This window comes from Pseudorca crassidens, chromosome 2 (genome assembly GCF_039906515.1).
Source record: "Pseudorca crassidens isolate mPseCra1 chromosome 2, mPseCra1.hap1, whole genome shotgun sequence".
Classification (NCBI taxonomy): domain Eukaryota; kingdom Metazoa; phylum Chordata; class Mammalia; order Artiodactyla; family Delphinidae; genus Pseudorca; species Pseudorca crassidens.
The window spans coordinates 10204553-10217284 of NC_090297.1; the positions used below are offsets into that span (position 1 = coordinate 10204553).

The following is a 12732-nucleotide window of genomic DNA, read 5'->3' on the forward strand; positions in this document are numbered from 1 at the left end:
TCAGACAGTGAAAAGTGCTGTGAAGACAGTGAAATAAGGTAATGTGATAAAGAATGATGGGTGGAGAGGTTCTCTGGATTACATGGTCAGGGAAGGCTGTTCTGAAGAAGTGATTAATAACAGAACAGAGACTCAAGACATAACTAAGAACCAGATATATGAAGATCTGGGGAAAGAAATTCTAGGCAGAGTGAACAAACAGTGAGTGCAAAGGCTCTGAGGTGAGAATGAGCTTGCTGGTTCAAGGAACGGAGTGCAGGCCAGGGGCTGGAGCGTGACGAGCATCAGGGACTCTGGACAGGATGAAGTTGGTATGAGGGATGAGGGCCAGATTTATAGGGCCTTTAGGACCATGAGAAGAAGTTTATCTTTTTTTTTTTTTTTGAGGTATGCGGGCGTCTCACTGCTGTGGCCTCTCCCGCCGCGGAGCACAGGCTCCGGACTTGCAGGCCCAGCGGCCATGGCTCACGGGCCCAGCCGCTCCGTGGCATGTGGGATCCTCCCGGACCGGGGCACGAACCCGTGTGCCCTGCACCAGCAGGCGGGCTCCCAACCACTGTGCCACCAGGGAAGCCCAAGAAGTTTATCTTTTATTCTTCTAAATGCAATGGGAAGCCACTGGACAGAGACATCATCTAATTTCCACTTGTTAGAATATCGTTCTTCCGGTGCTGCAGGGACTGGATTGTTAGGGGCAAGAATGTAGTACTATGTTTGTTCACTATTAACACCATATTTGAGGACAGTTTCTTTAGTTGGAAGCTTAATAGACCTGCCAGCTTTTTGAAGGAGGGTACTTTTGAAAGTGTTTTCAGAACTATTTGACTGCTGTTCTTTTGTGGAGATGCTGTATAAGATTTTCTTGTTCTGTGTCCCCATCTGCTTGTTGTTAGTTGCAGTTGTACTCATTCCTTAACCAAATACAATTTAATGCTATTTTAGGAAACTGAAGCTTGTTTGATTTTTTTCCTCCATTGTTTGCCCCCAGAATAGTAACTAAGAGTATTGTTTGCCAGTCTAAACAAAGAAGAATTTGAGTGTTTTAATACTCTCTGATTCTTGGATGTCTTTTGCTGGTGACAACAATTGCTATGGTGATTAGTATTAGTCTGTTGTAGCAGGGATATGTATCTTAGTGTGAATATACAATGTTGTGTTCTTAATATTAAGGGATGTTGAATCTGATCTCTCCTGTCACCCACTGCTGTTGCTCCCCAGTGTTGGTTTTGATCAAATCGATATTTAAGAAACGAGGAGCTTTAATTAAATAGGTTAAAACTGATGTAGTAATTTATGATCAGTCTTTGGATGAAGTGTATAAAAGGAGTTACTGATATAAATTTAAATGAAATACCAGTAAAGCTTGCTTATTCTCATATTAAAAAAAATAAAGATATTCGGGACTTCCCTGGTGGCGCAGTGGTTAAGAATCCGCCTGCCAATGCAGGGGACATGGGTTCAAGCCCTGGTCCAGGAAGATCCCACATGCCGCGGAGCATCTAAGCCCGTGTGCCACAATTACTGAGCCTGTGCTCTAGATCCCGCGAGCCACAACTACTGAGCCCACGTGCCATAACTACTGAAGCCTGCGCGCCTAGAGCCTGTGCTCCGCAACAAGAGAAGCCACTGTAATGAGAAGCCCGCGCACCGCAATGAAGAGTAGTCCCTGCTCGCCACAACTAGAGGAAGCCCACGCACAGCAACAAAGACCCAACGCAGCCAAAAATAAATGAAATAAAATAATTAAAAAAAAAAAAGAGGGACTCTATTTAGCATCTTTAAAAAAAATAAAAATAAAGACATTAGTATGTGTTGCCTGTGTAAGATGGTACATGCAGCCTTATGTAATAGCAGCCAGTGCCAGTGTTCTGATGCATATTAAATGCAGTGACTGTTTATTTGAGAGTGTGAAGAGAGGGGTGTAGGGAGGAAGTGGAGCAGGCTGGGTCCAGAACACACGTGCCTGGAGCAGAGCGGATGGGGTCAGACCTGTGGTCATTGTGAGGACCAGAGTGGACTTTGCTCAGGGAGCTGGGACACCTTTGGAGGCTTTTGAGCAAAGTAATGCTTGACTTGGGTTAAAGAAAAATCTTGAAAAAAATTTTTTTCTATGGCATTGGTATTTTTGTTCTTTATTTTCTCAGAGCATTAACGTCTCATTTTAGCACGATTTAAAGAGGAGGGTATAGGATTCATTTACTTATTTTACTTTAAACATCAACTTTGAGGTGTAATTTATGTGTAATGAAATACAGTCATTCGAAGTGTTGAGTTTTGACAAATGTCTACACTCATGTAACTACCATCACTGTCAAGATATAGGACATTTCCATCACCCTCAAAAGTTCCTTCTTGCTGTTCTGCAGTTACTCCCCCGAGCCCCTACCCCAGGCAACCACTGATCTGCTCTCTGTCCCTATGGTTTGGTTTTTCCCATTCTAGAATTTCAGGTAAATGGAATCATATAGTATGTGCTCCTTTGTGTTTATCTCCTTTTGGTCAGCGTATGTTTTTGAGAGTCATCCATTTGTTGTGCATATTAGTGGTTTATTCCTTTTACAGGAAATATTTTATAGGAGACCATCTGACCATCTAGATAAACCTGTTCATAATCATATTTCTAAAGATTTGGTGAAACTGTGGGATGGCTATCTTTCGTTTTAGGTATCTCCCCTGCTTTTTTTCTAATCCTAAAAATATATATGGTGTAAAAAATCAAAAGCACTTTTGCTGTTGTAGCATATTATTAATATAGAATTATATTTTTGTAGGTAACTATAAATACAGATTTGACACTAAAGACATTTTTAAAAAAGCCTTCCAATTAAGGTGATTCCAATCTGTTGTTATTACTTAAACCTCAACTAGTGAATGTATAGTTTAGGAAACTAATGCATTGAATAATGATGGCCCTTAAATCTCATTTTGAATCATGTATTTTACTAGGTAAATTAGCAATTTTTATAAAATCCAGGACATTGTCTTTCCGAATGAAAATATTAGATTATTTCTGAAATTTGAAAAAAGAAATTAGTAACTTGAATAGCATTTCCTTACATAACTGTGGAAGGAACTGTGGCAGAAGTCTTACATTTTTTGTTGTTCTGATATTAATGCTTTGGTAGAGAAGGTTCGAGGGTTGTTTAGCTCTGCCTCACCTTTGGTGTCTTGTGACTCACATTCCCCTCCAGCTGTGTAAACTTGGGCAAGTCACTTGCCTTCTTGGTATTTGTTTCTCACCTGTTAAATAGGGATAATAGCGGTGCCCATTCCATGCGATTGTGGGCAAGAGTAAATGAGTAATAAATGTAAAGCGCTAAGACTAGTGCCCGGCACGTAGGGAACACTGTGAGTATCGTTATTACCATCTTCAGCCAGTAACCAAGTCGCGATTCTGCCCCGTAAATACCTTCTAATCACTGTTACTGCTTGAGTACAGACCGAGACATTCCTTGTTTACTAAACCTCCTAGTTCATCATCTCACCAACAGTCTGTCTCTCCTCATGGTATCGTTCTCCACGTGCCTTGAAGTACTATATGTATAGAGCATAAAGCTGACCGTACAGGAAGCCAGAAAAGTGGACAATCCTGCATTGTTTGGAATGTCTTCATGGAGGAACTGGGATGTGAACTTGACCTGGAAGGATGTAGAGGATATTGACTGGTCAGAGGAATTGAGGGTCAGAAGCACCAGTGGTCTGGGTCATTGTAGGTTGTGAGAGCCCCAGAGGAGTAAGAGGACCTAGGCTGGTGAGGGCAGGAAGAGCCAGAGGGTTGTGTCTGTAGGGGCCAGGAAGGAACTTTGAAGAGTAAAATGGGGAGTTTTCTTCCAATAGAATTTTTTTTTTTAAATCTGTGGGTATAGCAAACAAACTATCTGACTTGAAAGGCTGTAGGTCCACAGTGTGCTGCTTTGGATGAAGGTGGTTTGAGAAGTTGCAACTCAGTCTTGCCAGTAACAGACTCACAGAAAGCTCCTTTTCCTGCTCAGCCCCCACTCCATTCCCACCCTGCATCAGAACCTTCTGGACAAGGGGCACGGGTATGTCAGGGTGAGAAAGCTCTCAGGTACCTCATTTTCTTTGCTTCCCTTGAACTGTGAAAGTTTCTAAAACCAATAGAGGAACTACAGGACTTTATTTAGAATGTTTTTAGAAGAGTTTTGAACCAGATGCTTTATAGGTTGACTAATAGAGAAGGCAGAGCGTTTGGAGAAGTTGAATATGGAATAGACTAGAAGCCAGAAGACTTCGTCACATCTCGTCACTCCCCTGCCCCAAACCCTGCAGCGCCCCACCGCTCTCCAAAGGCCGTCTGGTCTCTGTACCTTGGTCGTGAAGGTTCTGCAGGATCTGATGGCTGCTGCCTCTGCTTTCTCCCTGGCTCACTCTGACCTGGCCACAGTGGCCTCTTTTTGTTCCTGAACTTGCCAAGCCCTTTGGTCTCCTCCCGATGTTTCTTTGGAAGGCTCAGGCCTTCACACATGGCTCATTCTCATCTTTCAAGTCCAAGTCTCAGTGTCATTCTCTGTGTCATTCTCTGGGATGCTCTTGCTCCACCCCCAGCTACCCTAACTAAAGCAGAGTCCCCTCCTTAGCTCTGTCACACCCTTTCTTTCAGTGGTCCCCAAGGGAACACACCGCCGGTCTCCCACGTTAGGCTGTGGGCCCTGCCCTCCTTGTTGCTTTCCTGGGTTCCTAGGGTAGCGCTGTGGTGGCACGTGGGACAGAGACTGGGCGTTTGTTGGATGGGTGGGATTGCTGGGCTGTTCCAGCTTTAAAGGAGGGCGGCGGTGGGCCCTGGACGGAAGGGATCAGGTACAGCAGAGTTTGAAGCCTCACCAGCAGCGTGTGACTGTTGACCTCTCTCCCTTCCTTGAACCTTTTCCTGGCCTTTCTGGTACCTCACTGCCTCTGGGCTGTCTTCTTCTAGGCCTCCTCTGCTGCTTTCACTCTGAGATAATGGTGTCCTGAGGGCTCGTCCTCACTCTTCTCTTGCTCTCCAATCTCATCCACTCCCCTGGACTCCGTTACCAGTCGAGCCGTATCCACTTACAGCCGTCTGTGCGCCTGGACCTCTTGACATTGATTGCCAGACACTCGTTTATTTGACTGTTCACTGCAGCCACTGCTCTGAGCTACGCATCCTGTGCTGGGCTCCGGGGGCAGGGCGAGTGAAATAGACCTGCCCTGTGTGTCTGGGACCTCGGCTTTGCCTCTGGTGGAGAGGCCATCAAACAGGCCAACCCATCAGTGCGTCAGGGTGCAGCATGCAGTGAGAGGCGAGAGCGTGGGAAGCTGGCCTGATGGGGACCCTTGTCCAGTAGGACAGTGGAGACAGGCTTCCTCTGGGTAGGGCAGGGGCCTGGAGCACCGACACAAGCTGGCTCCCTTAGGAGTCCTCTGGCCTTGATGGGGTCGCAGTCCCACCATCTGGGGCTTAAAGCAAAGGGTAGAAACTCTGTTCTCCTTGTCCATCCTTGCAGGACCCCTGACGGGCATCGACAATAAGTTGTTGCCTTTAATATTTTGAAGCCACTTAACTCAGTTTGTTCTAGTCTGTTTTACTTGTTCTCCTTTGGTGATTAGCAATGAAACCTTAAAAAAACCGAACAAACCCTTGTGCCTATAGGGGAGCACCCCCTCCAGTTGCGCTCAGGAAGCTTGGCATGGGGGGAAGCAGGGGGGCACAAATATGTGGGTCCAGCCTCTTCCGTCGCTCCTCGCATCACCACACTCTCCTGTTCTCTGCCTCTCAGTCCTGAGATGGGAGGTACCGGAAGGTCAGGGGTGGTCTTCCTCAGTCCAACCATTCTCAAGCTTTTTGTTTACGTGGATTATGTGTTTGGATATTTACCATGAAATTGAAACAAATTTTAAAACTTTGGGGGTGGAATAATTATAGATACACAGGAAATTGCAAAAGTAGTAGAGTCCTGTACGGTCCTCTGCGCTCACCTTCCCGGGATGGTAACATCTAGTATGGTATCAGTACCATGGAATCCACTTGGTACAGTGATGTTAGTCAGACTACAGCCCTTATTCATGACTCAGAAAAGTTAAAGCACAAGGTTAAACAATCACACATTCCATTAGCCAGTGGCATGATGACATCAGCACATGTCAGAGCCTCCAGAAAACTCCCCTGTACACATCTGAGAGTGAAAAAGGCAGCTAACGTCTTATTATTATTATAAAAATGGCTCTGACCTTGTGGACCCTCGAAAGGGACTTCCCAGGCACCACCGGATTATAGTTCGCGACCCCACTGGTTTAGTAGTTAAAAGGTGGACTCCTGTCTGTTAAATTCCTGTCTGGAATTTACCTGGGCTCCACTATTTTATGTAATTTGGGAAAGTTACTCGACAGGGCTACTCTAAGACTTGGTATTTGGGATTCCTGCTCCTGAAGCATGACTGTCTGGGTTTGAATCCTCCTACCTCTGCCACTTACTAGCTGTGAGTATAGGCAGGTTTCAGCTTCCTCTGTAAAATGGGGTTATAAAAGAACCCACAACTAGCATGATAGTGTAAAGATTAAATGAGGTGCTGTAGAAAGAGCTTGGAATAGTGTCTGATTAGTATCCTGAATACTCCATCAGCGTTAGCTCTGATTATGGTGAGGATTCGGTGAGGTGATGTGCAGAAAGTGCTTGTTAGCACAGAGCTTGGCCCAGAGGAAGGCGTGAGAGTCATGTTCCCTGAGCTCCCCATTGTCCAGCATGGGAAGGTCATTCTCGGCCAGAGGAAGAGTATTGCAGGAAAGCGTAGAAGGACCTTTAAGAGGCTCCACAGCAAGGTCAAAACTGGAGATTCCAAATACCTGTAAGGTTTCTTGTGTTAGGAAGCAGAATACGAGTTCCTCTGCTGGTGAGCCTCCTGAGAAGGGGGCCTGGGTCAGCTGTATTAACCGTAGTATCTTCACCACCCGCACATGCTAGCCCGGAGCAGGCACTTGGGAAGTGTTTGTTAGTGATTGAATGATGGACAACTTGTGGCCATTAGTTGGGGGAGAGAGGGGATATTGACTTTCTTTAACTTTGAGGTAGGAAGTTGGAGACATGGAATTAAGGAGGTCAATTAACAGGTAATAACTAACTTACTAACTTAAACTTACTATGTTAAATTTAATACGTTAAATTTAATACATACCAATCCAGATCAGTTCACTGATACTTGTTTCATTAAGTAGGGAATTAAAGAGTTCTTACGTTTTCTATTATATAACGGGAAAGTAGAGAAGCCCTCGTAGCTTCGCCCGTGCTTATCACAGTGGTCAGTGTCAGAAACCCTTGAAATGGGAATGTGCCTTTATTCTGGGACAGCCGGAGAGGTGAGAGGAAGGCCCTGGAGCTGGCCAGTGTCTGGACTGAGGTCCTCCGGTTTCAGTTGAGTCCCTTTGGAGTGTCAAGGGTACGGAAATAAACAGGAAAAAAAGCTTTCCTCTACTAACTAAAGGAGCCCAAATTAAAAATAATGGTTTTGCTGAAAGCAAGTAAATACATGTGTGGGGACTTTCCTTATTTCTTTTTCCTGTGACACCTCTGCTGAGGTCCTTTATATTCACAGGTGTCTCAGAAATTTTAATATCCATGATCTTCAACTTATCCTCAAGTTACAAATTTCCTGTGGGAATGACCAGTCCTGCCTTAGGTGCCATCTCCTGTTGACATTTCTGGGGAAGTTTGGAGGTTTTAGGACAGAGATTCTCAGATTATATTCCAGCAGAATCTTTTCTTTTTTGAAATCTTTGCTTTATTGAGGTATAATTGACAAATAAAATTGTAAGATGTCTAAAGTGTGTGTACATCGTGGTGGTTTGAGATACCTATACGTTGTGAAAGAATTCCTACCGTCTAGTTAATTCACATACCCATCACCTTGCATATTTATCTTTTTTTTGGTGAGAACATTTAAGTTCTACTGTCTTAGCAAGTTTCAGTTCTGTAATACATGCTGTCAACCATAGTCACCATGTTTTATATTAGGGCCTCATACCCGATCCAGCAGAATTTTAACATACCCAGATACCACAGTAGTTACGGGCTCGGGCTCTGGGGAGAGACAGACGGAGTCTCAAATCCTGTCCTTGAGCAGCCTGGACCACTTCCCTAAGCCTCAGTTTCCTCCTCTGTGTGTGTGGTGAGGGAGAGGGGAGCTGGGAGGGGGCATTGACAGTGCCTGCCTCTTGGGCTGTTTGGAGTAAGCTTGCACACAAGAGGGTTAGCACAGTGCCTTGCACTGAGGCCTGAGGAAGTTCCCGGTACACATTAAGTCATTAATATTATTGTAATACTGCCTGGAAGTATCAGTTTGAGTTGGCTGACGCACTGTCTTTTCAGAGCTTCTGGGGAGGCTAAGTGGTGTCAAAACCTTTAAAATCTTCGCCTGGGTCCCATCTGAGAAAGGGGAAGAAAATTCCCACTGACTGTGCTAACTGGCCATGTGCTAATAGGACTCATCACTGCGGCTAGTACTTGTTAATATTGTGTAATTTATCCAAGTTAAAAATAATTATTATGTAGCCTAGGATAGCAACTACCAATTTAACACCTTTTCCCTCTTTGGAAAAATTTATTCACGTTTCCGAAATTCCAGTTTATACGTGAAAATTTTTAGAATGAGGGCACTGTATTTAGAAGTGAGAAATTTGTGTGCTAAATTTATTCACACTTTAGCTAATGAAAAATACCATAAGACCATTTTCTGGGCCAGTTTTGATATTCCCATGTCTGGGAAGGCATTGAACTTGTGCTTGGTGATACTGTCAGGACCAAGGCATAAATCAAGCAGGATGGAAGTATTTGTGCTTCTGGAGTGTATGCACCGTCACCTTTGCCCTGTCCAGGGAATGAACCCTGGTGCCTCGATGCCCACTTTTGCACATTTCAACTCAGAATAGCACAGTAGACCCTCCTAGTGACATGCTTGTTGCGGCGGGATTTATTTCTCTCGAAGCAGCCTATTGATACGTTTTTTTAAAAACTGAAATGCTAGGAGTACAGAAATTTGGATGATATTCTTTTCTTGGCACAAAACATTCTTAAAAACTACAAGATCTTCATTGTTCTGGGAAAATTAATCTTTTTAGCTTGGAGTTTGCTTTTTCCCTATGTTGGTTTCTTTGAAAGTCCTTGAGAAATGTTTCCCTCTGCAGTGAAATAAAAAACATTCAGACTACAAAACCCATCCTTCTTGGTGGGGTCACGATCTGCACATCAGTTCTTCAGGGTATATGTGGTGCCAGTTAATGGCCACTTGATTTTCCTTTAATTTGAAAGTTATCTTTAGACTAACAGTCATGTTCTATGAGTTGGCTCAAATCTCCCCTTTCCGTTACCTGACATACATCTATCTAATAGTAATCTTATTTCTTAAGAATTTTGGCATATACTTAGTAATTTCTAAATTCTCTCTTTCTTAGAGACTTTGTGATATTGTGGGGACTTTGCTGTTTAGTTACTTGGTATACAGTCATATAGTATACCGTTTCCTGGAAAGATCTCACTTCCATGGAGGGCCCAGAATAAATTGTAGTGTTCTTGCTGGGAATCCTCAAGCCCGTCAAGGGGTTGTTGCTGGAGGGATGAAAGCATGGATGGGATGGGGGTCCGATTGGCTGGCATGGCCTTTACAGCATGTGCCAACAGTGTTCGTTTAAGTAGGGAGTGCTGGTTTTTATTTTTTTAATGTCCTTAAATGCTGATGGTAGCCTATGACTTAAAAGTAAGCTTGAGCTGTATTTTGCTGCCAGATTCTGTGGGAGTTTAAAACAATATGGTGCCAGAGATTTACATGTTTTTAAAATGGCCACAGGTGGCTGGAACAAAATAGATTAACACAGACATGCTTGAAGGTTACAGTGGTTTCCTTTGGAGACTCACAGACAACCATCAAAGCCACTTCTCAAACGCTTGACATCATCATCTTGGTCTGGCTTGCCAGCTTCGGGTTTCAGTTACATTTTTGCTTATTTGCTTATTGGGCCAGAAAAAAATCAAAAAGGAGCTGGGTTTTCTTCCTTCTGCTGTTATCCTTCTGCTTCTTCACTTGCAGAACGCTGAGCCTGTGGCAGCCGCCGAGACCCTGGCCGAGGTACCTGAACATGTGCTTCGAGGCCTTCCAGAGGAAGTGAGGCTTTTCCCATCTGCTGTTGACAAGACTCGGGTTGGTGAGCACTGGGGTCAGAGAAGGAGAGGGAAGGGAGGGCAGGCTGTGGCGAGGCTTCCTCTGGGGCTTCTCAGGTAGGGAGCTCACTCTAAAAGCAACACATCTGTACTCTGACTCAGAAGATTATGTTTTCCAGTTAAGAATCCAGGGTGGACATAGATTATAAAATTAAACCAGAAGCACGCCTTCACCCATCCACCATCCTCGGTGATTCAGCCTGAGCAGCCCCCTTCCTCCGTGTCTCCCCGGGGCTCTTCTTCCCATAGGATGTATTGCTCCCTCCTCTGATTTCACTGTGATTTGAGTGTGATTATGCTGTTATATTTATTTCATTATTTTGTATTTGTTTTCACATCTGTGCCTTTCACTGATTGTGAGTGCCTTCATTTCTTATTTAGCTTATGTCTCCAGTACCTGACGCTCAGTAGATATTTTAGTGAATGATGACATGAGTGTATTCCAGTGCTTCTGGCTGGAATTTCTTGTTGAATACAGCCAAGCTTTTTTGTATTTAGTCTTGTTTTTGTGTCCTAATCTTTAGACAGAAGGCTAAGGAAATAAGTTATAAAAATTAGTCAAAGTACAGTCTTGGAATGTATCATGTTTCTGTCCTGTTTTCTGTTTTTAAAAATGTACTTCTGATATTCCAGTTTATGTGTGTATGTGTATGAATAAATTTTTAATAAATGCTTTTCCTAATTCTCATTGAAAAGTATTCAGTGAGTAATTTGAGCATTTATATTGTATTATTCATGAAAGTAGTTGATTTTATATCTCCACTAATTACTTATTAGCTGGGATAACAAATGGGGTTCATAGCAGACTTACAGGCAGTGGAATTAGTTCATCGTAGCTGGGCAGGACTGGCTGAGACCACAGCCTCCGTCTGTAGGTGAGGTACCTGAGGCCAGAAGGTGACGGAACCTGTTCACAGTAAGAGTCACCCTGGCGCTGGTTCCCTTGACTCCAGGGCATCTCCTGCCATTTTCCCTACTGCTTCTGCATCTTGTTTGTTTGCCTTATGGTCAGTGTGGAGAAAATAGAAGTATCCCTGAGAATACCACACAGCAGCATAAATCTGAGTTGCCTGAAACTCTGAAAAGTGAGTTGTTCAAGTTTTCAGGAAACAGAGAGGAGAGCGTTTTCCACTTTGAGCAAACAAACTTCAAAAATATTTATTCGAAACTATGTTTCTAACCCTTTATAAAAGCAACTTATGTTCATTGGGGACAACTTGAAATCTGTAGAAAAGCAGAAAGAAGAACTTAAAATTTATTTGTAGTTTTGCTACATTCCAATATTTTTTTCTCTTTTAATTGTTGTGATTTTGCTCTTCTCCAAGTGTTTGTGATTATGCTGTCTGGGTAGTTTTACATGTAAAAATTAAAAACAAGCGAATATAAAATAATCTGTCCTACTTATAAAACAGTATAGGTTCTTTGCAGGCTATTAGGAAAATACGGAAGAACATAAAGAAGAAAAATAAATATCCCCATTGAATACTTGATTTAATTTGATCTTGCGTGATCTCGATTAATTTAACATTGTCTTGCTTTTAGGCTGTCTAGCCTTTTAAGTATTTTGTGAAACCGAATTGCTTTTAATGCTTTAGTCTTCAAAATAACCACAATACATTATGAAAATATTGGTTTTATTTTCTAGGTGTCTGGGCCACTAAGCCAATTTTAAAAGGCAAAAAGTTTGGGCCATTTGTTGGTGATAAGAAAAAAAGATCTCAGGTTAAGAATAATGTATACATGTGGGAGGTAAGAAATAATTCTGGTCCTTTGTTTATCAGAGTTCTGTACATTTTTTAAGATATCATTCTATTCTCTTAGAATTTGACATTCTGAAATTAAAATAATCATCTTAATATGTTCTTTAAAATCAAGAATATTTTTGTTAGAGAGAAAATGTGTTTCCTTAGATACAGACTGATTTTACGTTTGTATTTTGAAAGTGCTTGGCTGTCCTCAACAATAAATGTCAGATCTACTTTTTATTTGCCTTGTTCAGGACTTTGCAGCTAGGACTTTGGTCTGCCACTTTACAGGCTTGCAGACAGATACCATAAAAGACACTCCAAGGTGGCCGCAAATACAGCGTTGTTAGGGTCTTCTCCATATTTTAGAAGCTAATCTCTGTGTTGCTGGAACATTCAGAGTTGGACATATTTAGCACATGGTATATTTATATAGTGCTTTGGACTTTTAGAAAGGCTTTCATTCTGTTCATTTCACGTTCTCACAACAGTCCTAGAAGAGAGGGAGTGTTCGCACACTCTGTACTCAGGGAAGCCATCCAGAGCAGAGGGAGCAACTTCTCCTTGTGGGGCCCACGTGTTGCGAGTGTTGTCAGTGCAGAACCAGAACCCACATCTCCTGCCTGGCAGTGCGGCAGTTAAAAATGTTTCATTGGCTTGCCTGGGTTCACATCCCGCCTTTGTAACTTTGGGCAGGGCACTTAACCTCTGGGCCCTAAAACCCTCAATTTAAAAGTGGGGAGAATAAAAAATAATCTCATTAAGAAAGCTGTAAAGATAAAATATCTTGTTATTGTTTCC

The 12732-nt window shown here is 43.0% G+C and overlaps 1 protein-coding gene across 6 annotated transcripts in view; it reads left to right on the forward strand.

Annotated features, from left to right (window-relative positions):
* PRDM2 (PR/SET domain 2) overlaps positions 1–12732 on the forward strand; it is a 117941-nt gene that overhangs the window by 18950 nt on the left and 86259 nt on the right. For 5 of the 6 annotated variants that reach the window (XM_067721070.1, XM_067721035.1, XM_067721044.1 and 2 more), the window contains 2 exons: positions 10056–10170; positions 11832–11935. In XM_067721070.1, coding sequence (XP_067577171.1) covers positions 11927–11935 — 9 coding nt within the window. In that variant the 5' untranslated portion in view covers positions 10056–10170; positions 11832–11926. Of the gene's footprint in view, positions 1–10055; positions 10171–11831; positions 11936–12732 lie in introns of those variants that run through there. The other variant, XM_067721055.1, reaches the window with a different exon arrangement.